The sequence below is a fragment of the Pseudorca crassidens genome, chromosome 8 (assembly GCF_039906515.1).
Source record: "Pseudorca crassidens isolate mPseCra1 chromosome 8, mPseCra1.hap1, whole genome shotgun sequence".
NCBI lineage: Eukaryota > Metazoa > Chordata > Mammalia > Artiodactyla > Delphinidae > Pseudorca > Pseudorca crassidens.
In genome coordinates this window covers 58530755-58556421 of record NC_090303.1, presented here as the reverse complement: position 1 = coordinate 58556421, position 25667 = coordinate 58530755, and the positions used below count along the sequence as shown (strand labels likewise).

The following is a 25667-nucleotide window of genomic DNA, read 5'->3' as shown; positions in this document are numbered from 1 at the left end:
TACAGCCTGGAAAAGCAACAGCTAAAAGACAAAACAAAATTCTTAGCGGGAAAAGACCCCTCGGCACAGTGCCTATGCTATCCTTAGTTTGTTTTTGTTTGGAGATTTTTCTGAAGTAGGAAGTTGTTGGTCTCAACGCTCGATTTTGTGGCGGCATCATCGCTCTTATGCATCCCCACCCTTGGGCCACTTTCTCACAATCGCACCTACTACACTGGGGCATGTTTCATTCTGAATCGACACCTCCATCAAATGAGATGCTATTAGGAAGGTTGTTTGCTTTTTTTTTTTAGGTAAAAAACCAAATATCTTCTGCTTCTAAAAGAAAGAAAAAAGGAAAAGTGCTCATCCGGTTGTATTGGAATTGCCTTGCTTTACATCCAGGGGCCGATTTCTCTCAGCTGCTCACCCACCCACCCTTTTCGCTCCTGCCTGGCTTCTCAAACTGGGGACGTTGGGCGCGGACGCGGCGGGCATGATGTGCGGAAGGGAATCAGCTGGTGAGAAAACCGGTCTGTTAGCCTCATTCGTTTTATTCCCCGGCCAGGATAAAAACCGGAATACCCTCTTGGTCCCGACGCCATTCCCTCCCCCAGGCGGCCTCGAACCCTTGAGGACGCCAGGCCAAGCTGGGCCCCGAGGTCAACGCTGGGCCGCGGCCGTCTGTCTGCCCCGAGGCCTAGGCCAGAGTAGGGCACGCATAGGGCTCGGTCTGGGCATCCGAGAGGACCAGAAGACTGCGGGCCCTGAATTCCCAGCGGAACTCAAAGTTGGGGGTTTGGACGCCCAAAGCTCCAGTTCCCTCCCTCCTCCTGGAGCCGGACAGCAGCATTCATCACCCGCCCGCGCGCTTCCTGATCCGGGTCCGCGCGCGCGGCGCGCACATTGGCGGGGGCGGGTCACGTGGCGGTACTGGGCGGGGCGCACGCGGGGCCGAGACCGGGGACGCGCGCGCGCGCGCGCGCGGGCGAGCCGCGAGGGAGGAGCGGCGCGAACTTTGGTGGCGTCGGCGGCGGAGGGAGGGGGAGGGGGAGGGGTGGGATCTTGACAGCGGGGGAGGGGAAGGGAGCGGGGGAAAGGGGGGATGGGAAGCGAGGCAGGAGGGGGAGGGGCCTCGGCGAGCCCAGAAAAACGACAACGCGAGAAAAATTAGTATTTTTGCACTTCACAAATTAATGACCATGAGCTCGTTTTTGATAAACTCCAACTACATCGAGCCCAAGTTCCCTCCCTTCGAGGAGTACGCGCAGCACAGCGGCCCGGGCGGCAGAGACGGCGGCCCTGGCGGGGGCCCGGGCTACCAGCAGCCCCCAGTGCCCGCGGCCCAGCACCTGCCGCAGCAGCAGCCCCAGCTCCCCCACGCGGGCGGCAGCCGAGAGTCCGCAGCCTCCTACTACGCGCCGCGGGCCGCCCGCGAGGCTTCCTATCCCGCAGCCGCGCTCTACCCCGCGCACGGTGCCGCCGACACCGCCTACCGCTATGACTACCGCGGCAGCGCCAGCCCCGGGCGGCCGCCGCAGCCCGAGCAGCCCCCGGCGCACGCCAAGGGTCCCGCGCACGGCTTGCACACGAGCCATGTCATGCCGCCCGGGCGGCAGCCCCCGCCGCCGTCTCCCCCGCAGCATCGTGCGGCTGCCTCCGCGCCCCCGCGGCGCTGCGAGGCGGCTCCCGCCACCCCGGGCGTCCCGGCAGGGGGCAGCGCCCCCGCGTGCCCGCTGCTCCTGGGCGACAAGAGCCCGCTGGGCCTGAAGGGCAAGGAGCCCGTGGTGTACCCCTGGATGAAGAAGATCCATGTCAGCGCCGGTACGTGGCGCCGCTGGGGAGGCGCGGGAGGGTGGGCTGGGACCGAGCCCGGGTTCCAGGGTCGGGGCGGGGGTCGTGGGGAGAGGCCGAGGGGTTGGGGGCCTCGGGAGGGGAGCCCCCAGCTGGCTCTAGCTACAGTGGGATGTGGGTGTGTGCGCGCCAGCCAGCCGCCTGATCCCAACGTGAGAATCCTTTTGTACCCGGGGTCCCTTTATCGGGAGATTTACGAGACGCCAAACTGTTAGGGCAGTAATTATAGCCCCCATAAATTTAATTGCCCTGGCAGAGGCTTCAGGCCATGTGTCTTTGAAGCTTTTCTTCAGCCCCAATGCCCAGCACTATTCTTTATGGCTCTCGGGTGTTTCCCTTGTCAATAGCCTGTGAAACATTTTCTTTGCCGTTTTATGTATCTTGCGTGAACTTGGTGTCAGGTTATTATATAATGATGATGTCCAATTGCTCTTCCCCCACCCCACCTTCTCTTTCCTCCTCTTTTCCCTCTCTTCCACTCCCTCCTCCTTGGCTTTCTCCTTCGGGGTTATGGGCTTTCAGTCAACCCCAATTATAACGGAGGGGAGCCCAAGCGCTCCCGAACCGCCTACACCCGGCAGCAGGTCTTGGAGCTGGAGAAGGAGTTCCACTTTAACCGCTACCTGACCCGGCGTCGCCGCATCGAAATTGCCCACACGCTCTGCTTGTCCGAGCGCCAGGTCAAGATCTGGTTTCAGAACCGAAGGATGAAGTGGAAGAAAGATCACAAACTGCCCAACACTAAGATGCGATCCTCCAACTCGGCCTCGGCCTCGGCCTCAGCCTCAGCAGGCCCACCGGGGAAACCACAAACTCAGAGCCCACACCCGCACCCCCATCCTCACCCCCACCAGGGCGCCTCCACACCCATTCCCTCCTCCATATAATCTTCCAGAGCTCTAGACCAGTTCTTGCCCTCACATGCTTTTCTTTCCTCTTCTGCCCCTTTCCCATCCACCCCTCCCCATCTGGACTACAACAGACCCCAAAACAAAACTCAGCTTGGTGAAAAGGATAATAAAAGGTGAAAAGGATAATAAAAAGAAGACATTTTCTGGGTAAGAGTGTGAGCTGGTTGCCGCTCAAGAGAGGACAATGGCCAAGATGCTGACTAGTGGGACAACCTGCTGGCCTGAACAAGGCTGCCAGGTTTGGGTACCTGAGAAGAACCACTTGGCATCAAATACTTTTGAGATGGCTAAAGTCAGTCGCACAACCCATGCTGACTGGGGACGTGTACATGTATATTTGTTGCAAGCAGAAGAAATCAGACCCTTTTCCTATCTTTCTTATTTCCCCTTCCCTCATTAAGGCAGCTCATACAAGCTTGTACCGAACTGAATAAATGAGTAGACATTGTGGACCTCACAAGATTATTTATTTCTCAAAATGTACAGACCTTGATGGTAGATGTGACACGTTAGTTTCCTTTCCTTTCATTTATTTAAAATATTGTTGTGGAGATATTGTTGTCTTATTCTGAGGCACTATCTTGGGGGAGGGAGAGTGCATTTAGACCCATGTGCAACTCTACAAATTGTGGTGTGGCTCTATAGAAAGACATGTGCTAAGAATAAACTCCATTTAAAAAACAAAGTTCTGAGACATATTTGTGTGTTTCCTACTTTTAATTAAAAAAAATTATCTCAATTGAAATGGTTGACCTTGCATGTAAAATTCCTGTAGATGGCTTGAGTTGCATTCACTTGGACTAACTGCTCACATAATTTGTTCAACTTGAGCTGAACTCTTGTCAAGTTTGACCCACTGTGGGAAAAGTTCCAAAGAGCAGGAAGGCTCTTGAGCTCTGAGAGGGCTCCTCTTCCCAAACTTGGCCAGGCTTTCAGGCTTCAAGTCTCTGTAAGGCATAGAAACATGTCCTTCTCTGCAATGAAAGGTGAAACTGCGCAGTGCTGTGGGCCCAGGACTTTCTGCAGCTGTTCTACATGCTGAACTCTGAGCACACTTGGAAAGAAGTGGTCTCTTTGGTATTTATTGCACCTTCACGCTTAATCTTTCTGTTTCCCTGGAGATAAAAACTAGTTTGTGCGAAGAGTTGAGATTGCTTTTTATTTCTCGGCTGTTTATAAGGTTCTCTTCTTCACTAACTACAGCTTGGGATTTTTGTTTGTTTCTTTTTCTTTTCTTTTTTCTTTCTTGAAGCAGGAGCTTTCAAAATAAACTGAATTTTCCCAGTACACCCTCCAGAGTTTCTTCTGAGGAAAGAAAAAGCATAATGACACCTTAAGCAAGGTAGACCTGGGAGTATTAAGTGCTGGAAGAAAGCCAATCTCTGAACTAGGGTCGCCTTCCTCAAATGCTCCTGGATCTTTCTGCGCAACCTAGAGATCTAGACTCAGAAGGTTGAACTCAAACCCCATTCTCAATCTTCATAGCCCTAGTGTTTGTTTACTGATTTACAAATTAGTAAAAGAGGATTTAGACTTGGTTGTCACTGAAGGGAGTACTCTGCAACAAGATTCAGAAAACCAACAGCCACTAGCCCCCAAATATTAGAACTGTAACCTGGCTTTGAATGAGTGCAGTTTTTAGTTCATGTAACAATTTTAGCAGAGATGGGAGGGGGGAACTCACCTACCTCTGCAGTATCAGAGGATTTTTAAACACGTTTTCCCATCAGAGGCTAACCATCCTTAGCCAGTAGTCAGTGCTGTTACCCCTTTCGCCTCGGCTGCTCTGTGTGTGATAACAGGCAAGGGTGATTGTTCTCTACCTGGGAGCAAACCAGATCTGAGAGGAAAGTGGACACCAGTCTCTGAGGGGCCACCTCCTCTCCCCAGGAAAATTCAGGGGCAAACAAATACACTTCTTCCCAGGTCAGGCCAAACCTGGCATAAAGTACATTTTATAAGGTGCCAACGGGTGCCAGGGGTTTCTGGAGGCCCTGCAACTGCTGCTAAAACTTATTAACCCTCCCCCTACTACACTCACTTGTAAAACACAATTAAATCACGCTGAAAATAGCAATTTCCCCAGGAATCATTAATCACCTCATACAATAAATACTTCTTTGTAATTCAACAGCAATTCTGAAAGGCATTCTCTGGGAAAAGTCTGTGGAGAAGCGAGGGATCTTCTTGAAAATAATGTGGTCTCGGGCAAAGACTCAGCATCTTGGCTGTCTGCTCAAAAAATGCCTAGACTCTTGGTGGAAATTGAGTGTCGAGCTGCAAAACCTCGAATGGCAGATTATCATCATTTAAGGTAAATTCTTATATTTCTCCTTGGTGAGGAAGGAGGGGTACGGGGGCATTCATTAGCTTCATACTGGGGGCACTTGTATAGGGGTGGAAGGGGTAACTTTCTTTCACTTACTCTAAATCTATCCAGGAAAAAAAGAGAGAGGATCGAGATTGTCTTTCTAATATCCCAGAACAAAATGGTAGTTTTTGCCCAAGCTGTCTTGATTATTAAGGTGTTGGTAAGTTTTACAAAGCCAAAGTTACCCACAATGATCCAAATGATTATGTCATTTCTTCAAGTGTTTTGCCTGCTTCAGATTTGGTCTTTAAGGGAGTTTGTTATAACAGCTTAGAAAATCCCACTTTGTGCTTCAAAATCGTTCATTGTCTGCCCCTTGCTAGGGCAACCATAAGAGTTCACCCAGAGGACAAATTTTCTATCTCATTAATTTTTTTTTAAAGTGGACCCTACTGGCCCCTCAAACCCTTGGCCTTTAAAGACAGTATTTTGCGTAAGCTCTGTAAGCCTCCTACAAAAATGACCCTTATACATGCTCCCCTCTTCTTCTCTCTTTTCCCCTCCTTCCCTCTAACACACACTCATCTGCTTTAGTCACAGAGCCACACTGTGCATGACTCCGGAGATAAAAGTTTTGTCAACATCTGAAATCAACCTAATCGGATAGGAGACACTTTAATGGTCACAGTTTGAATTAAGTACTTAACACTCTCCCCCTTGAAGAGAGATGGCACTTTTCAGGCTCTCTTTCCTAGTTTTGCGGAAATCTACGATATACCCGGTGTTTTATTACAGCAGGAATTCAACTGTGACAGGCATAGTAGAGTACTTAATACCCAGGATGGACCTCCTGGGAAGATTACCTAGATATATGGAGAGTGGGCCCTCCACACAGCATCTTTGACTTTATATTCACCTGTCCCAGGGTGCCCACATTCCCCCCACTTCTCAGCCTCCTCCCCGTGGGATGAGTATCACCATCTCTCCTCTGTCCCCCTGCTTCCCTGAGCTTCCAATCTGTGCTGCTTTTCTCACCACTGCCTTTTCTACAGCCCTTTCAACATAGAAACATATCCACGGCTCTTTGGAATGGAAAGAAAGAAAAACCCCGAAGAATCACTGTAGCAAACAGAAACCTGGGACTTCCTGTGTGAATGCGTTGGTTCTGTGCAGGCAATAGGCTGTTCTTTGTACTCTCTTGGTCTCTGCATCCCTAGCTGCGGGCTGGTATTGAAGAACACAGGCTCACCTTTCCCAGCAGCTGCTCCTGTTGCCCCTTGTCTATATTATACACTGGCCCAAGAATAACTGCTTCCTCTCTCAAAGAGTAGGGGCTGGGAAGGAGGAGGAAGAGAGTGTGTTCTAACTCCTTGATAGCATCAGGGAGGCTGCTGGCGCTGTTGTGAAACATTCTAGTCTGAAACTTCAGTCCTGGAACTCTGGCATCTCTTCTTCTCAAGGCCCCAAACTCATGGGGGCCCCTCTCCCCCACCCCTGCTTTCAGGCCAGTCCCACCCTCTCTGGGATTGATTCCTGGGGCTAAAAGAGATCCCCTGATTGAAAGGATGTCCAGGGCAAAAGAGATCTGGAGGCCGTTTTGGTTCAGTCTTCTCAGTTTACCAATGAGGAAACTGAGGCAGCTGAACGCTTCCCCTTCATGTTCTTTATGTTAATGAGTGTGTAGTTTGAACAGAGTCTTTGGTCTCACCTTGGGTAGGGGTAAGTGTACAGACATCTTTTCTCTGCAGCAGCCTGGAATGGACATATGCATCTGAGCTTACACTTGAAACAGAGGGCCACAGGTGTCCAGAGGCCAGGGAAGAAGGGTGGTTTCTTGCCTGATGAGCCACCAAAGCAGCTGGGGAAATCATGTAACCAAACTGCTTTAGCCAGTGCGCTGAGACAGGTGGGCTGACCTCTGGGCTCAGGAGGGGACCGACATCAGGGCACCTGACTGTCCACAATTCTCCTAGTCCTGGAATGACTAATTCTACTATGGCTGGCCCTGGGATTTACATGGCGGTGGCTTGCCTGGGAGCGGGCATCTGCGTTTCGGAGGCCTGGGAGCTAAAAAAGTTAAACAAGGATCCTGGTTGCAGCAGATAAAGGTGTAGCGCCTGTTCGAGGGAGATATTGAAATTGTAATCTTTGTGGTCACGTGACTCATTAAATAATTAATGTGGATCGTCAGGAATGGATCGGAGTCGTCAGGGCTTCACTAGGAATGAATCTCTCAGAAGTGAGTCCCCCAACTTCCTATTTGATTTTTAAAAGCACACATACTCAGATTTGTATCCAAAGGCTTTTTAACTCCTTCAGGAGTGGTGGAAAGAGGCCATCAGCGGCCAGGACCGGAGCTGGCGGGCCCACGCTGGGTCTTGGGGCTTTTCCTGCAGGGGTTCTGCGAGTCTGTGGAGCGCGCCGCGCCCGGGCAAACGTGAGTTCGGGCTCGGGATTTCTGCGGTCACATCGTGGCTTTGGTGATGAAGTGGGACGGATGAGCAGACAGTTGGTAATGTTCTGATTCGCACTGGGGAAGGCTGCAGAGATACCACAGAACGGACGCGCGGCTTTGTCCAATTTTCCCGGTGTTCATAAATCACCCGCGCCGGGCGAGCGCCAAAAACGCGGAGAGAGAGGCCGCGGTGGTGGCGGCCATTGCAGAGGGAGAGACCTGGGCAGCATCTCTTTGTGACTCATTAGTCTGAAAGATTTATGGTGGAACAGCAGCCATGAATATTTGACTTGGGGATAAGGAAATAGCAACAACAATGATCACCATAATAATGACAATACTCCTAAGCGTGAGGGGGTGGGGATGTGTGTTGTGGTGGATGGTGGTGCAGCAGATCCTTCTGGGGCTAAGCTGAGTGGTAATGTGCAGGGTAGCTAAGCCCCACCTTGCTCAGGGTCAGGCCAGGATCCCCAAGGCCAGGGGGCGCTCCCTTTGGGGACATAGAGGGCAAGTTTGAACAAGAGAAAGGGCCCAGCATGGATTCTGAGTCCCAAGTGCTTGACGGACAATGGGGCCTGCAGGTCGAGGTGGTGGCAGAGGGCAGCTACCTGCTGGTGTGCGGCCACTTGTTCAGTGTGCTAGAGGGCCCTGAAGCCTGAGGGTCAGGGTACTTACCGGCTATTTGGTAGCCTCTCTTGGCACTATCAGCAGGATTGCATGGACGCGGGACAGCCACTGGGGCTAATTTAGGCAGGCTGGAGTGTGGGGAGGCCACCCAGGCCTGGGTGAAGGGATAGTGGGGCAGGGACAGAGCTGTGGAAGCAACCGGCCCTCAGAGTCCCAGCCCAGCAAAGAACTTCTCCAAGCCTGAACCCAACGCACAGGAGGATTCTTTGTCCCTCCTCAGAGTCTTCCCCCATCCCCTGAAAGTTGGCTGACCATTTGGTAGTTAGAGAGCAAGAGAGGGTTGCAGATATCTTAAGGAATGAGGCAGCAGAGGAATTAGGGCCTGGAGCGGCTCGTGGCTGCTGTGCATAGGGAGCCTGGGTAGGGAGCCTGGGTAGGGCCCCCAGATCGGTTATTGTCTGATGCCCGCATCCTTCCCCATTTCCCCCACTTCCAGAAACCATAACTGGCCTACTCTGAGGGACTGGGCACTGTGGTGGTCCCGCCAGCCCACTGGGACCGAGAAAGGATGCCCCAGGGCTTTAATGAACCAGAAGACAAAACCTCACAAGACTGCCCCAGCCCATGGGCTGAGCTGGAATCTGATTTCGCGCCAAACAGAAATGAACACTATTAGTGAGGTTTCAGGAGAGTCCGTGATTGAATGCTCCCAGACAAGGCTTCCCTTTGTTAGCAAAAGAAAATAAAGCGTGCATTCACATCCCCAAGTTGAGGTGCGAGAGGAGCTCTCGCAGCAGAGCGGACACCAACAGAAAGCCTCTTCCACCTTCTTGTCTTCCTCCGTCTGGTCCATTTTCTTCCCGCTTCCCCTCCCCCCCGCATAAAAAGAAAAAAAAAAGAGTGTGGGTGCGGAGATGGAGTATGTATTTATTTTACAAAAATAAATCATGATCTTCAGGCTATTTGTAGACCGGAACCTTTCAAGCAATGAGTGAGCCGCATGGACGAGTGCCCTGGCGACTCCTCCGTGTCCGCGTCACCCCGGGGGCCACCCGGGTGCCCGCGCTGCCTTCGTCTCGGCCTCCGGCCTTCCAACTCCCTTCCTCCGCAGCCGCTGTTCACCCTCTGCTGTTTGTTTGTCCGCAGAGCGCCCAGACACCGGAAACGGCGGTTCCCTGAGCGCCCGGAGCTGGAGACACTCTCGAGTTCAGTCTTCGACATCTTTCGAGGTAAGCGCTGCGTCAAAACTCTTCACTGCCCCGGGTTTCGCACCGGGCCTTTGGGCAGGAGTTTACTTTCCGTGGCAGCTGCAACCCCATGCCCTTTGAAAGAGGTGCTGGTCAATATTTAACTTCAGAGGAGTTTTGGGGCTGGTTCCCCTCAGCTGCACGCCCAGCCAATGCGGGGCTTCAGCGGACAAAGCTCTGCCCCAAAGCTGGCCTCGTACGGAGGGGCGGTTGCATAGACCAAAGATGTGTGTCTGTGTGTGGGGCAGGGGGCTCAGAAGGGTGTGTTTGTCCCCTCCGGCATGCCCCAGACAGACCAAACCGCTACACGGAACAGCAGGGCAAAAGCAAGTAGAGGCCACTGGCGCGGCGGCCGCTGCGTGGGCTGCTCTCCTTGTGGACTGTTTGCGGCGCCTGCGGAGACTGTGAGCTCGGCAGTTGTGGCCAGTCCCAGCTCTGCGTGGAGGAAACTTGTGTCGCCGCCTTGCAGTTTCTCCTATCGTTTTGCCTTTTCTCGGCACGAAGGAAGTTTCTGTATTTCAAATGTGTAGACCATCGCAGGCAGCTGGGCTTCTGGTTTCTTTAGCCGGGCTGATCCGCTGATCCTCCTATACGAAAAGCACGAGTTTTGTATGTCTCGGCGTTTTCTTTTCCTATTTGGAACAAGGGAAAACTCTTTAAAATTCTTTTCAAGTTCTGGCTTAATTTGTTCTCTTAGTTTGGGGTGCAGGGAGGTAATTACTGTGGTTTATTACCTTGTAAAAGATCCATAAATTTGCTGCCTGTTTGGGGGAGGGGCTGCTGGAATAGCTTTCAAAAGCTTGGGTTGAAAGAATGGATTTGCTTTGTGCTTTCAGGAATTACTTATTTTAAAAAGTTTTCTGAGATTTTTATCTTCTATTCCCTAGGCCTCAGCCTTCCCCGAAATCTGCTCCTACAATAGATATCAGGTTGCTAATTAATCAAAACATGCTATTCAGTGTTGCTCTAAGACTGATATGGTATTCCAGATACAATTATTACTTTATCAGATAGGAAGTAAACAGAGTAATTGTAAAGCTGGTTACGGTCTCAGCTACTGTATGTCTGTTTATACCAAGTATAGATGGAGCATTTCAGGAATTTGCAACTCAGTGTGTACTTATGATTTGCATCTCTGCACACAACAGAACCACTGCATGTGTAAATAGTTGCAGAGGTCTGCGGCCATGTGTATAAAATGATATACACATCCATATGTGTCCAGAGAACTTGGAGCTCATTTGTACTGTAGTTGCACCCACAGGAAATATCTCATGTTAAATAATGATCTATAATCTACTCTCTCTCACTCTCTCTCTCTCACACACACACACACAATACACACACACACACACACACACACACACACACACACACCGTGAGCAAAGAAGGCCCTACCTGACGCTGAGTAGAAAAACCACTAGAGTTAAGTAAAGGGAGAAAAATGTTAAGTGTATTTTTGACAGAGAAATCAGATTGCAGTGTTTGAATACAGATATAGCTAATCTGCCAACAGCCTTGCAAATATTGACTCAAGCTCTGTATCCTTGGTCACCTGCTCCTTCCAAGACAACTTCACGGCTATTTTGGCTCTGGTGCACGGATCCAGGGTATGTGTCCCCAGCCCTGGCCAGGTTGGGTGGGGGAGTCAGGAGAGGGCGGATTGGCAGCTGGGTTTCCCAACCTGGGCTTAGATACTTGAGCATCTCTATTCTTGTTCTCTGGAACTGAACCATAAAAGACCCACAGCCTTGCTCCAGGAAAGTGGGTTTCAGAGTGGTGAAGGAGGACTCTCAGCTGCTGGTTCCCCGGGGGCTTGCCCAGACCAAGTTCTCATAGCGAAGCTGTTTTCACCTCAGAAGTTAAATTTCCTTTGACTTGCTCAGATTTTTCCCTTCACATCCCACCCAATCACCCCATCCCACCCCAAGTCGTTAATGTTAATTGTTAAACAGCAGTTGGAGCATTAACTGGGCTGTTAATAGCGGTATAGAGGCTCCTGGCTGGAGCTGAGATGCTGCTGGGCCTTGCTGGCGTTAAGGCATTTCTCTGAAGCAGTACCAAAGACTTCTCCCATTGATTTATGGCCTCGGGAGTTTTGGTTTGCTCCAGATTGCTCTGAGAGTTCTGAAGGGGGCCCCTTCTCATCTTTGAGTCGAAGCCTGTGCAGAAACTTTGGTTGGGAGCAGGCAAGGGGTTTGCCAGGCTATCTGGAGAGCTCAGGGTGAAATTGTGTGGGTGGAGGGGTAAGGGGAGCAGAGGACAGTGTATTAGTTGTCTGAGTCCTCGGGGAACTGGAGAGTGCTTTTTGAAACCAGCCTTTGGTCCTGTCCTCTACCCCCAAAACGTGAGAGAAGCAGGTTTTCACTTTGGGTTCTCACTTTCTAGCTTGTGGCTTCGTTCAGAGCTGGGAAAGTTCACAAGGAGGTTCTCTCCCAGCTATCCCACAGACAGAACCTTATTGGAACACTACCTCTAGCTTAGGCCAGGGCTTACTTCCAAGGGATTCGGTCTCCTCCTCTTTTATTGCCCTTGTGATTTGGACATCCCCATGACCAGGCCCCTTTGCTGAGGGCCTTACATTCTCACCAGGCCTCTTCTGCTCCTCTGTGGGGGAGGAGAGGAGGGAAGGAGTCACGCACAGCTTCCGGCAGCTGCTACAAGTGAGTCCTCACACTTAGAGAGGCCTAGCCAGCTGAAGACCTACTCTCGAGGAACAAAAGAATACGGCATGAGGATCTTACCACCACAGAGCACTCCCCTAGTTCAGAAACTAAGACTGAAAAGAGGAACTTTTTAGATGGCTCCTGAGAGGGTGAAGTGTTAAAGTCAGTGGATGGTGTCACCAAGCAGAAGGTAGGAGTTGGAGTGGGATGGGGAGGGGTAATGCCAGGTTCTTCCTGAGCTGAGTTGGTCCAGTTCAGTTTCTGATGGTGGACAGAGTTGTCTTGGGGGAGGGTGGGCAGACTTGTCTGCAGAGAGGGTCCTAGATTGTCTAGTAGGTTAATTCAAGGGATGCCAGCAAAGGTTGGTTCTTTTTTTTCCCTCTCTTGCAGAGACAATTAGATCATTTCCCCTTACATTTTTCATCATCAGAAGCTTATAATTTCATGTATCACTGAGCTATGCACTAAGGAAATGTGTAAGTACAGATTTGGCCAGGGCGCTTGGTCCCTTCAGATTTAGCAAACCCTGACCCACCACTCTAGAGCCAAGCATCTCTCTTCTAGGGGGTTCCTGTCGAAAAAAACCAACTGGACTTGGAGGAGGTGCTTCAGCCTTTTGTCAGGTAATTATGGGCCTTTTGGGTTTCTCCAGTGGCTGTGGTGTATGGTGTGGGTGTTAGCAAACTCCATACAATGGCAGGCCATTAGGGAGTCCACTGACTAGGCCAGTCCTTATTGGGTTTCCTTCTGGAAACAGGGCTAGCGCCTTGCCTTTTGACATACTGGCCAGTGGGCCAGGGGAGACTAGAGTGCTTGGGTGTTCTGGGTTCAGTTTATGTGTGAGTGGAAGACTGTAAGGAAAGTTCCGTGGACTGTAAGAATGGAGATAGAATTGCTGTTCCCTTGTGTCTGGATCATGTGTAAAGAAATATAAGTGGAGATAAGTGGCCTTGTGTGGCACGTGTTGGGGTGGGAGGAGATGCCCCCAGCGTCCTACTGCCCTAGACAGTGCTTCCCTTCCCCATTGCTGGTCAAGGTCCCCCGCTTCACCTCCCCGAAAACTAAATGTTCTGCTTGGAAACCTAGTTCCTTCAGTGATTCCCTATTTGAAATAGAAGGATTTAAGTTGACGTATGACCACGTGAGCACATAATACAGCACATTATTGTGGCATTTGGAGCGGAGACCCGGGCGGGCTTTGCCTGTGATTACGTTTTCTAGATTCTCTACAGAGCGAGAGCTTTTCCCCCCACCCCCTCGCACCCACCTCCTCCTTCTCCTGCCCCTTCTCCGGAAAGCGCTTTCCTAGCGGGTTGCAGTTTTCAGCGCTCATGGAGCAGTTCTGGGCGAGCTAGCGATGGGACTCCAGGCCACACCAGGAGGATGGAATTTATTTTAAGGTATTTCCGTTGATTGTTCATATGTAGAGTGAGTTATGGCTGCGAGAGACAAAGGTCAGGTGAGGAGACCCTGGTTCAGGGACAGGACCCTCAGCCCTTCTCTTCCTTTGTTTCTCCCTTAGAACCGAAAGCATTTGAAAGATCCCCAGTAGCGCCTCAGACTGAATTTAATTCCTTGGAAAGTATTGGGGGGGCTGTAAAGGAAGGGGCACTCGGGGGCTACTAGGTGGGCCTGGTGGCCTCCGACGCTCCAGTGGCTTTGTCCACTGCATCGGGGCTTGAGTCCCAGAAGCTGAGCCCCAGGCAGAGGGAGGGTCCCAAAGCGCCGGCTCGGGCCAAGGTGGCCCACGCTGTGCTCGCTGGACACGACTGCCTGGAGGGGGTGGGGGCTGAGTGAAGGAGAAGGGGGATCGTGCCCCATTTAGCCGTGTTTGCCGGCCACGATGGAGGGTGAGGGCTGACCTGGACAGCCAGAGCAGCTGGGAAAGGGAAATCAATGAGCGTCCAGATGCGCTGCCATTTTATTGATGATGCTTCGGGCCACTTTGTTCAGTGCTGGGTTGCAGGAAGCGCTTTCCCACTTGCCAGACTGAAGGAGCTAGACCCTGAGGACTAGCCATTGTTTCCCTGAGCACCCTCTGCCCGAGTAGGGGTGGAGAAGGACAGCTCAAATCTCGGAGAGGCTTGGGGTGGGGGCAAGCATGCTGAATGCCCAGAAGCTCTGTTATTCTAACATTCAGGAGACAGAGAAAGCAGGGAGCTGGAGCTGCGTTTGGGCTTCATAATGCACAAGGCTTGGGCGCCCCCTTGTACGCCCTCAGCCAGCTAGGAGGGCTGGAGGACTGGCTGGTGTGCCCTGGGCTGGAGGGAAGTCTGAAGGCAGAGTCTGCAGAAAGCAGAGGCAGACGTCTCAACGGTTTCAGAGCCCCAGAAACGGTGCTGTAGCCAGAATGGGGGCAGAGAGTTAAACAGTGTGCTTCCAAATTACTGGGAAAGCCGGAGCTAACTGGGCTTTAGGGACCCAGCACTCCCGGAAAGGATGGAAACTCCCTAAAAAGGTGATGGAAACTTCGCTTTCCTTTGCTCTTGAAGCTCTTGGAGCAGAGAAAACAGATGCCTACAAGGAGTCGGGAATCGTATTTGTCTCCTGACTTAAAAAAAAAAAAATCTTATTTCGTTCTGCACTGGAAAAAAAATCAAATCAGGTTTCCCCTACTTGAGTGGGATTTACTTCCCCAGACGGAAGGGCTGCTTCAGCCCTCCTCCGCTACTGGCCCAGGCGCTAACCGTGTTTAACTGAGGCCATTTCAAGTGCTCTAAAACACCCCTTGGAAATAAAATGTAAGCTTTAATTGCTGTTCAATTACTTGTCAGCATTTCATATGATTTATGACCCAGTTCTGGTACATTTTTGACCCAGTTAAAGACTCATAAATAATATAGTTTCGCTAGAAAGAATGAGAGAGGGAATAGAAGAGGTTTGCTAAAGGCATCTTTTTATTGTCGCTTCAGTGCCAGCACGCGGAATAAATATCTAGGCATGGACTCTTGAGCTGACTCTGTATAAAAGTGTGCACAGAGAGAAGGCAGTAGTGACGTTTATAGAGAACCGGTTGGTTTTTCCTCCACGGAAAGAGCTAAAGCCACTCCATCATAGCTAAACAACAGCTATACTTTTTAAAAAAAGGCTAGTCCCCTTTTACCCTCAAAATGCCAACTTCAACCTCACAGGCAAGCTTATTTCCTCATTGATTTTCCTCCCCAGTCTGGGATTTCTATGCCTCTTCTTGCCAACAGTTATTCCTCACCTTCCTCCCTGGCTGCATAGCCAGCCGTGGAGCCACCCACAGGCCCTCGCAGATAAGTTCACAAGGAGGCCCCTGTGAAGGGTAGAAAGGCACCAGCGCACCTCCGCTGTTCCAGAGATTCTTCTAGTGCTGAGAAAATGTTTTCTTCTAGTCCACATGGGCGAGGGATGGGGGGCGGGGGCATGGGACTTAGGGGTATTGGGGCAGCCAAGGGGTCCTCTCCCCAAAGAAAACCTCAGCGGTTTTGGCAGAGCCGGGTGCATGGCTGCGGGATTTACCTAGAAAGGGCGCGGCGGCGGTGGAAATCGACTGGCGATATTTTTCTCTTAAAAAGCAGTAACAAACAAACAAAAATCCGTCAGCTATTATACATTATTATTTTTAATCACCTCGCCTGCCTAGCTCCAAAATCCAATCTGTTGGATGTCAGCAGAGAGGCCTGGACCCGGGCAGTCTGCGTGCCAGGCCGCCAGACCCTAGTCCTGAGGTCCAAACCCTACTTCTGCCCGCCGCAGCCCGCAGCCCGCAGCCCAGAGGCCACCTAGTCGGGGGCGGGTGGAGGCCCGGCCCGAGCTCCCGCCCCGGCTTTCCCAGGGCTCCGGCGGCTCGGCGGGTCCAGTCCCCGCGTTTTGCCGGCACAGCCCTGGCGCCGGCGGAAAGGTATGCGCCCGGGGTGCCCCATCCCTCACCTCGGCGCCCTGGGCCATCCCCTCCCCCGGCAGGTTCTCACGAAGGTCTGGCCTTCCCGGCAGCTGGCTTAGCTGAGAAAGCGGCGAGTCGCGTCAGCAGTTTGGAGGAGAAAGTGCGGGTTGATTATTGACCCACGCCTTCTTTCTTCAAATGCCACATCCAACCCGGCCGGTTTGAAGAGAAAATGCCGCCCAGCGGATTTTTGCGGCCGGCTCTCGCCTCCTACGCTGCCTGGCTACCCCTTTCAAGTCGCGCTGGAGCAATATGCCATAAGGAGCAAGTGTTTGCTGTTTTGTGCTCTGTTTACAGCTTTGGGGCGCCGAGTCATAAATCTTGCCCAGCCATAAATGACAAAAACCATTGGTATGCATGAGGCCACCCTGGCCCGGAGTGCTTTTTGATTTCTCCCTTTTCCCTTGGCTTTGTTTTTGCTCTAAGGTGACACTTTGGCTCCCTGACAGTTTAAACATACTACTTATATTTTTAACACCTTCCTTTGAGAAGGACCGGCCGCTGACACCTTGGAATTGCACGAAAGCTCCATTTCTCTCTTTTTGCCACACACATATCCTTGCAGAGTTCACTTCTGAATCTGGGGAATTGAGGGAGGCGTTAAGGAGGAGAAAGACCATCCATTCTCCTTAAAGTTTTGGCAATATTACCAGGCACATCGGGCCTTTCCTCTGCTCAGCGTCCCTATCTACCACCAATTAGGGAAGAAAATATAGGTGTACGTTCCTGCGGGGGGTCAGAACTTTATCTGTCTTTGCCTGAGAGTGAGCTGCGTGTTTGAACTGTGAAATGGGCACAGAAGACCTGGAGACCCAGGATTCTAGCACCTTTGTGTGTACCTGAGCCCAGAGTGTCCCATTTCACGGCCTGGACAACCTGCATCTCCCCCAGGCTACTTTCCTCCCAGCCGCCAGGATTTCAAGGGTTTCTACTTTAAAAATATAACCAAAGACACCCCAGTTGGCTCTTGGGGCGGTCTCCCGAGAAAGGAGGCCCTATCCCAGCTCCCCAGAGATTGGCTTTGAGGTTCTTGGATTGGGGGTGGCAGGTGAGGTGAGGTAAACTGCCCAAAGTCTGGGGAACTCTCTTCTCCTGGTTCCGTCATCCCTTTGCCCCGCAACTGGAAACGTCCAGGGCACAGGGTAAGGTGGTTTCCTAAATGGATTCCTAAGAAAGAGAGCCCCTTTGTGAGAGCCGTTTGTCCTCATTAGCATAATTTTCCTGGACTTCAGTGACGCCTAGGAGCGGGGAGAGGGAGGGCGGTGAGGGTTGGGGGGAGGCTGCCCTCCTCCCGCCGCCGCCGAGCTCCCCCGCTCGCTCCCATCCCTCCCCTCGCCTCAACCCCATCCCCCACGCCGGCCCACGTTCCCCCCTAGCCGCCTCGGCCTCCCCTGCCGCCCGCCCCCAGCGCCCCCCACCGCACCCCCCGACCAGACGCTGCTCCGCGTGTAATATTCATAAGAAACATACCCACGTCGGTGCCACTAGCCCAGGCAGAGCCCTGCGCCGCGCTAGCGCTTATCTCCGGGCCGCGGCTGCTGCCCTCGGGAAGGGCAGGGGGCGGGGGTGTGGGGGAGGGGAGGGAGGGTGGGTGGGTGGGGTGGGTGGGAGGGGGGGTCCGAGCCGCCCCAGTCCGCCCTGGGCGAGCCGTGCCGGAGCAGCTAGGCGGCCACGCTCTGCACCGCGGCGTCCGGGCCTCGGGGTCTCCCTCCCGCCCGCCGTCTCGGCTGATGCTGAGGGTCGGTGCCCAGCCTGCGCCGAGGGGACCCGGCCGGGCTGCGGAGCCGAGCCGGGCCGGGGGCCGGAGCCCGAGGCTGCGCTCACGGCGCTCATCAGAAGTTAAGGTAAGCGGGGCCACTACTGGCCGCTCTCGGCGCTGAATGGTGGAGTTTACGTCTCGGTGATTTATGGCTGCAGACTTAAATCTCGGTTCAAGAAGAGTTCACAAGCCGGAGCTTCCTTCCCGGCAGTGACTGATACCCTTACACTTCGAGTTCAGGCCGCGCTCCCATCCCCGCCCCCACCTCTTCCCTCTCGCTAGCCCAGCCTCAACTTTTCGGGGTTGGGGAGGAGGGGAAGCAGTGGGCGAGGGAACGCGGGAGCTCTTACCCGCTGTTCCCGCTTAAACTCGGGGTGAGGGCAGGCCGAGGAAGTGGCGGGAGTGGAAAAAGGGAGCAGTGTCTGAAGGAAGGAGGTTGAATTTGGGCAGATCTTCCAGAGAGACAATAGGGCTTGCTTCCTGCAGTCAGTTTAGCCTCCTCAACTCTTTCAGTTTTTGCACCTGGGGGTTACTGTCCAGAAACGGATCTTTTCAATGGAATCTCCTCCCATCCCCAGCCCTTGCCAGGGGATGCAAAGCAAAGTTTCCTGGCTGGCAAATCTCCAACTTCTTTACTAGGTTGCAAACTTTGGGGGCTGGGGTGGGGTGGGGTGGTGGATTATGTGGGCCCCAAGGTGGTTATCCGTTGGCCTCAAACAATAGGAAGGACTTTGGTGGGTGAATTCACATTTTAAGTTTATGGAGGTTGTTGTTCGCTCTTAGAGTTTCAACGGTAGTTTTTATTATTTTATAAGACAATGCATAACTTGACGAAAAGACCGTAAGCCGCAGGCCGGTGTAGCCTGTGATAATGAATTAGCAAGTCACTTGAAATATTGCATGTTCAAAATCAACTTAATTTTGTTTTATCTAATATCAGCTGTTCAAGTGTCTGGAGTAATTTTCTTAACCTGACGTTTTATTTTACACAAGCCCAGTATCTTAAAAATTTATAATGGCAGACATTAACACTGCCAAATGTAATTGGAGTTATTTTCAGTGAAAGAACAGGAAACGGAGACATTAAATTGCTATTCTGTTTTAAATTTTATTTTATCCTTTATTTACTTTTTGATCATGGTATCTGTAGCTTCCTATCTATTTCCAAAAGAGAAACAATACTCCAGGGCTCAAGATCACATACAATAACTCCGGATAAGGGCTGCTGTAATTTTTAATTAAGGTTCTGGAAAATTAATTGTGCCTGTTTTCCAGATGTTGGTCAGATTGTTGGTTTAATAATGAAATCCAAAGGAGTCCATTATTAAAAACAAAATTATAATCATCCACTGCTATATGCTTATTACATTAATTTTTTCTAGTTAACAAAGTGTCTGCTATTCCTGGAATCTTGAATAACTTCAGGACTCGAATACACATAGTTGAGGCATGAAGTGTAAGCCCTTTTCAAATTCAATTACAATGAATTTGTCATTGTAATTTTCTTAAATGGTCAGAGAGACTAACATTCTGATTGTGTGTGCGGAGCGACTATTTGAACTCACGTGAAAGTTTTCTGAGCTGAGTGAGAACCGGAGGTTGACCATGCAAAGGTGAAAACAAAAATAAAACATAGATTTCACTTATACAATATGTTTTCTAAATAAAAAGGGTTGAGAAGGCTTTCGATTGCTTTTTAGATTTCCAGGTTTGTCCTTTACTTGGTGTTTCTGAAGCAGGTAAATAGGCCAAGTAACAAATATCAACAACAACAACAGCACACAAAGATCAGGGAACTCTGGCAGGATTTTATGGCTTGTGCTTCCATTCCTCGTCCGGAGCCAAATGACCCCCATACATCACATTACATAGCAGTTTCTAAGACAGAACCTATTATCGTTAAGTTGGAAGGAGAGTTCAAGCCGTGGTCATGGAGATGACGCTGGTTTTTCAGGTTCCTGATGGGTTTTTTTCTTTCTCTAATCCATCATGTTTTAACAGGTAGAATTTGATAGTTGCCCTGAATAACAGGACCTCAGAAAGTCCAAGGCAGGAGGGTCTGGAGACCTTCTGTAACAGGGGCAAAGAGGTGGGAGTGGCCTGCTGGGACCTGCCTGAGAAATAGAGAGAGGGAAGGAGTAAAGAACTGTCCAAGATTTGAGTTTAACTTCCTGGAGAGGGTGTCGTTGTTGGTCCATCCCCACCCAGAATGTTCCATCCAAAGTTTTCTCTCCCCTCCTTGACCACAAGGGTCTCATTTGGAGGAGGTGGGTCATATCCCTGCACAAGGGTAGATGAACTGTCTAACAAGCTCAGCTTCTGAAATCGACAAGGGTCCAGTAGGGCTATTGCCTGAAAAAAATTTGTGCATACCTCTCTTGGGTGCTGGAAGGTCCAAGAAGGGCCTGGACGGGAAGTCACCCTGCATCATGGTTCTTTTGGCAAATATCAGTCCTAAAGAGAGGATTGGAGAAAAAGTTGGTGACCCAAGCTCCCCTTTGCCCCCTTGCCCCTTCCCTATGATCTCCAGAGGGGAGGAATCCAAGTTGTGGAGAGGAAGGGACACCCCAATTTTCTTCTTCCCTGGAAAAGAAGGGATCCAGAGCCTGTTCCTTTCTAGCCCAGCAGGCCTTTCTTCTTTTGGATTCCAGCTCCCCAGACCCGGCTTCCGGACCTCTCACTCTCCTCCCCTCTCCCCGGAAAACACCCCAACTCCAGATGCAAGTTAAGCAAATATTTGTAGCTGCCAGTAAATTCCAGCGGCTTTTTATAGCGCGGCTCTCTGCGCCCGGGGCCAAATCGTGCTGCTAAATATTGCTGACCACTTTTTCTTTTATGGCTTTCATGTCACTTAGCTATTGAGAGTAAGATGGATTTGCGCGGAGCCCTCACGGCGCTGCGATTCTCGCCCCCCCAGGTCTGCGCTGGGCGGCCATTGGCGGCGGAGCGTCACGTGACCGCGGGGGCGTGCCAATGTGCGCCCTCACGGGTGTCAAGCCCCTGTCAGAGTTTGCGATCAAGATCGTGAAACAACGCGATGCAAAAAGCGACCTACTACGACAGCTCGGCGATCTACGGTGGCTACCCTTACCAGGCAGCCAACGGGTTCGGTTATAATGCCAGTCAGCAGCCGTACCCGGCGTCCGCAGCACTGGGCGCCGACGGCGAGTACCACAGACCCGCCTGTTCGCTCCAGTCGCCCGCAAATGCCGGGGGCCACCCCAAGGCGCACGAGCTGAGCGAGGCGTGTCTGCGCACCCTGAGCGGTCCGCCCAGCCAGCCCCCGGGCCTGGGCGAGCCGCCCCTGGCCCCGCCGCCGCCCCAGGCCGCGCCCCCTGCCCCACCGCAGCCGCAACCCCCGCCGCAGCCCCCTGCGCCTGCCCCCGCCGCGCCCCCGCCCCCCTCGTCAGTCTCCCCCCCTCAGAATGGCAGCAGCAACCCCACCCCCGCCAGCGCAGCCAAGAGCCCCCTACTCAACTCGCCTACCGTGGCCAAACAAATCTTCCCCTGGATGAAAGAGTCTCGGCAAAACACAAAGCAGAAAACCAGCGGCTCCAGCTCAGGTAAAGGGCCGCCTTCCGGAAGAGGGTCCACTGACCTGGCTCCCAGCCCCCCAGGCCACTTCCAGCCACAACCAGCAAGGTTTAGGAGCGCTGGATTCTTTCCAGAATTCACCGCTCCTCCTCCCCCCAACTCTCAAAGGTTTCCAGAGGCTTTGCAACTAGGGAAGTGATTGGACTCTGCGCAGGAAACCCCAGAGAGAGACCTGATGGGAGTCTTTCCGGACCTCTCTTATGAGCAAGTGGGGCCTAGTGACTTTGGAGTCCCTCCCTGTGGCGTTAGGACCTTTGGGCAGAGCAAACCTGAGCAGCACTGTCTCTTTTTAGCACAGCTCCTCATTTCTAATGAAACACTGGCACCCACCCCACAATGAAATGTGGCAGAATAAAAGCAGGCCTCCAAGTCAGAATCAATGCTCTGCCTATAATCAGAGCCTATTTTTAATTTTTGCTCCAGTAGATGGAGTGGCTGCCTTATCTCTGGGAAGGCCCTACTCAGACTTAGTACAATGAAGGCAGCCAGGGATTTCCTGGGGGAGGGGATGCTAATGGGAACCACATGGGCCTCCTGGAACCAGATTCCAATAGAGGACAGGCGCTGGGTCTTGGGCTTCCCAGCCTCTTCGTTTCCTTTGCCGCTGCCTTCTCCAGTTGCTAGTGCTCTGTTCAGAACCTGAGCATCTGGGACCATCCAGAGCCAGGATTTGGGGGGCCAGGGAGGAAAGGATGGTCAAGATTAGTGGCCAAAGCTGGGGCAGGCTGCTTGATGACATGGAGAACCCTAATTAATAGCATCCAGCATCAGGGGGCTGGGCCTCCCCACCAGAAGTGGAATCTCTTTTCAATGGGATCTCTTCTTTCTGGCAGAGAAGGCCTTCCAGGTTGGAGCTTCCACTCCACTCGTTTATACTGGACAGATCAAATAAGTGGCCAGTTGAGGCAACTGTCCAATCCTTCACTCAGATAGTGATGGAGGGAAAGGTTTATTGAGTGTATATTAAGTGCCCCACCTTCCAGTTACTGTGAAGGGAATGAACATGGTGACGCCTGCCCACACGGAGTTTGTAGTCTGATAGGGCTGAAGGATCAGTAAATGAGTCAGAAAGTGAATAGCTCCAGAAGGGAAATACAGACAAGGAAGGCAAACAGGGGGTTCTGCTTTTCTGTTCCTTCCACACACACCCTTGGAGAGGCCTATGATTTGCAGCTTTACTCAATGACGGGCTACAGGCGCTGTTTCCCCACCAGGACAGAGGACAATACGTAGTTCCTTCTTCCCCTTTCTGGGCCCTGACAAACGGAGGGATCTTTGGGGCCTGGAGGAAGGAGGGGCCTGGCTGGGTCAGGGGCTGGGCGGGGCTGCAGGCAGCCCCTGATGCCACTCTTCCTCTCTCCTCTGATCTCGCAGGGGAGAGCTGCGCAGGTGACAAGAGCCCACCTGGGCAGGCGTCGTCCAAGAGGGCGCGCACGGCCTACACGAGCGCTCAGCTGGTGGAGCTAGAGAAGGAATTTCACTTCAACCGCTACCTGTGCCGGCCGCGCCGTGTGGAGATGGCCAACCTGCTGAACCTCACCGAGCGCCAGATCAAGATCTGGTTCCAGAATCGCCGCATGAAGTACAAGAAGGATCAGAAGGGCAAGGGCATGCTGACATCATCAGGGGGCCAGTCCCCAAGTCGCAGTCCCGTGCCGCCCGGCGCTGGCGGTTATCTTAACTCTATGCATTCGCTGGTTAACAGCGTCCCGTACGAGCCCCAGTCGCCCCCGCCTTTCTCCAAGCCCCCCCAGGGCGCCTACGGGCTGCCCCCCGCCTCCTATCCAGCACCCCTGCCCAGCTGCGCGCCCCCGCCGCCCCCGCAGAAGCGCTACGCCGCGACGGGGGCGGGCGCGGGGGGCACACCCAACTATGATCCGCACGCGCATGGCCTGCAGGGCAACGGCAGCTATGGGACTCCACACTTACAGGGAAGCCCTGTCTTCGTTGGGGGCAGCTATGTGGAGCCCATGAGCAACTCTGGCCCCCCCCTCTTTGGCCTAACTCATCTCCCCCACGCCGCCTCGGCTGCCATGGACTACGGGGGCGCTGGGCCGCTGGGCAGTGGCCACCATCATGGGCCCGGGCCAGGGGAGCCGCACCCCACCTACACGGACCTTACCGCCCACCATCCTTCTCAGGGAAGAATTCAGGAAGCCCCCAAGCTCACCCATCTGTGATGGTGGGCTCGGGGCTGCGCGCCAGGAGAGCCCCCACCCCACCCCCGCTACCTACCTTTCTTCTTCGTTTGCTTTTTTTGTTTGTTTAAGGTTCTTCCCGCCCTTCCCTTTTCTCTCTCCTCCGCCCCCCCCCGTTTTGTTTTCTTTGGTAACACGTTTTTATAGTTTATGTGACGTAGCAATCTTGGTTGCTGGAATGGCTGTCAGTATCAGTAGCGATATTTATCTCCTCCCGCCCCTCGCTCGGCCGCTGGCCCTGCACCTTTACCTTCTCTACTCTTTGATCAGAAACAGGGTATATGAACAAATTTTCTAGCCAAGTTCTTTGATGTGAATTTGTTCGTACATTATGGCTCCCGAGGGGAAGCGATTACTTTTTTTTTTTAGTTTTTAGTATTTTTTTTTAATTGCACTTCTTGTAAAGAGCGAGAAAAAAATCAAAGGCGCTTTGAAACAGGGGCTCCCTGTGCAAGGATGACTAAGTGTACGTCTTTCCGTGTGTGTATGCTGGTGAACAGTCAGATTTATTTATATTTTTTTTGCAAGCATTGAATAAGTTTTAAATATTATTTATCCCCATCCGTTCGTATTTATATTAAAGAAATTCTGTACCCTGATTGTTCAGAAGGTTTCTTGGGCCTTTTGTTCAATGGTGTATTGGCGTACATAGAAAAAAATTTTATTCGAAAGGGAAATAGAATTCCTTTATAAAAACAGTAACGATGCAATAATACCAGAGAGGATCCAGCTTCTGAAAACAGTGATTTAGGTTTGTAACATCAAGCGAAACTGAAAAAAAAAATCTGTAAACGCGAAAAACGCTAGGTTTGTTTTGAGAGTTCTACATTCCTTGCTGCTCACATTCTGAGAAACAAAACAAAAAAATAAAATAAAGTTTCTATTCTGAATAATATCCGTGTTCAGAAGGGATTCTTTGGCCGAAGATAAGGGTCTGCGTGGAGTCCAGGCAGAGGCGAACTGGCGGAGCAGGCCGCGGCAGCCCTCCAGCTCCGGCTTGAGGCCTGGCCAGGCGGCTCGCCCGGGAGCGCGGCGAATCCTCGGGAAGGCAGCCGGAGCTTCTCGCGGCGGCAGTTCTGGAAACGCTGAGCTGCCTGCCCGCTGGGCTGCCCGGTTCCCAGCTGCCACCGAGGCCGGCCGCGGGCGCTGGGGCTGCGGAGTGCTGAGTGCGGGAGGAACAAAGGCAGCCCGGCTGAGGCGCGGCGCGGGGCGCACAGGTGCCCGGGCAGCCCCGCCGGGGGATAAGGTAGGGCTGTCTTCTGCTCCACCATCTTCCTCCGGCCAAAGCAGACCAGCCAACGTCTTAACCCGGGGAATCGCCGGCCGCGCGGAGGATGCCGAGCACTTTCTAGGAGCAACTGTCCTCTCCGCCGATGCTTCGCTGTCCCTTATCGCGCCCGGAGGAAAGAATCACTCCTAAAATCGCCACTGGGTGCGCGGGGCGGCTCGGAAGAGACTGAGGCTCACCCAGGTCTCCAGCAAAAGAAGAGCTGAACTCCAAGGAGCCTCCCCGAGTCCTTCCATGGACTGCTTGAGTCCCAGCATTGGCTTCTTCCCGGAAAATAGGATTTGGCATACTCTGGATTTATTTCCTCTCCTTCTTCCCTCCCTGCTTTCCTTTTATGGCCCCAGGGGGAGGGGGAGAGAGAAAGGAGATTGGTATCTTTCTAATAAAAATGCAGTTTTACAAGTACTTCTTTTATTTGATGCTACAGGAGCTAAACATTACATTCCTACTGCTGGATTTAAGATAGAGCTGCCGACTGACTGGCTGGCAGAGGCAGAGGCAAAGGCAGGCACAGGAAAGGGAAATATTTTCATCTTCAGATTAAAGAATTGCTCGGAGAAGAAACCGAAATCTGAAAGTGCAAACCTCAGAACTACATCCCCATCAGCAGCCCCCCTGTCAAAGCTGGAAGTGAGGAACCACCTGTGTCTGGGGATCAGGAGCATCTGATGTGAGAAATAAATCCCCCATCTCCCTGGATTGTATCTTTCAGAGGCAGAGATGGGAAATGTCGCCATTTTGTTTGCAATCCAAAATATACATCATCATGGCCTCTATCTTTCCCCTGAGAAGCTCCTGAAGATGAGCTTTAAAAACAGGCAGTGGAGCCATTTTGGGGGTACCTACTGGGCGTGAAGGAGCTGCTTTT

At 52.2% G+C, this 25667-nt stretch overlaps 2 protein-coding genes and 1 long non-coding RNA gene across 6 annotated transcripts; 2 read left to right on the top strand and 1 right to left on the bottom strand.

Annotated features, from left to right (window-relative positions):
* The first annotated feature begins 1081 nt into the window (after positions 1-1081).
* Positions 1082-9821, top strand: HOXA4 (homeobox A4). 2 transcript variants are annotated; one of them, XM_067746575.1, is made up of 3 exons: positions 1082-1803; positions 4879-5058; positions 9284-9821. In XM_067746575.1, the coding sequence occupies exons 1-2, from the start codon at positions 1176-1178 to the stop codon at positions 5055-5057; spliced, it is 807 nt and encodes a 268-aa protein (XP_067602676.1). In that variant the 5' UTR covers positions 1082-1175; the 3' UTR covers position 5058; positions 9284-9821. The 2 variants fall into 2 exon arrangements, with proteins under 2 accessions (XP_067602676.1, XP_067602675.1); XM_067746574.1 differs by lacking the exons at positions 4879-5058; positions 9284-9821 and adding an exon at positions 2356-3429.
* On the top strand, positions 9287-24404 carry HOXA3 (homeobox A3). 2 transcript variants are annotated; one of them, XM_067746567.1, is made up of 3 exons: positions 9287-9366; positions 20637-21282; positions 22688-24404. In XM_067746567.1, exons 2-3 carry the CDS (start codon positions 20757-20759, stop codon positions 23491-23493), a joined length of 1332 nt encoding a protein of 443 aa, XP_067602668.1. In that variant the 5' UTR covers positions 9287-9366; positions 20637-20756; the 3' UTR covers positions 23494-24404. The 2 variants fall into 2 exon arrangements, with proteins under 2 accessions (XP_067602668.1, XP_067602669.1); XM_067746568.1 differs by lacking the exon at positions 9287-9366 and adding an exon at positions 17613-17804.
* On the bottom strand, positions 18820-23596 carry LOC137229125 (uncharacterized). 2 transcript variants are annotated; one of them, XR_010945545.1, is made up of 3 exons: positions 23549-23596; positions 20093-20173; positions 18820-19833 (listed from the first exon to the last, which is right to left on the bottom strand). It is a non-coding gene; the product is annotated as an uncharacterized lncRNA (long non-coding RNA). The 2 variants fall into 2 exon arrangements; XR_010945544.1 differs by lacking the exon at positions 23549-23596 and adding an exon at positions 21206-21776.
* Positions 24405-25667: the final 1263 nt, after the last annotated feature.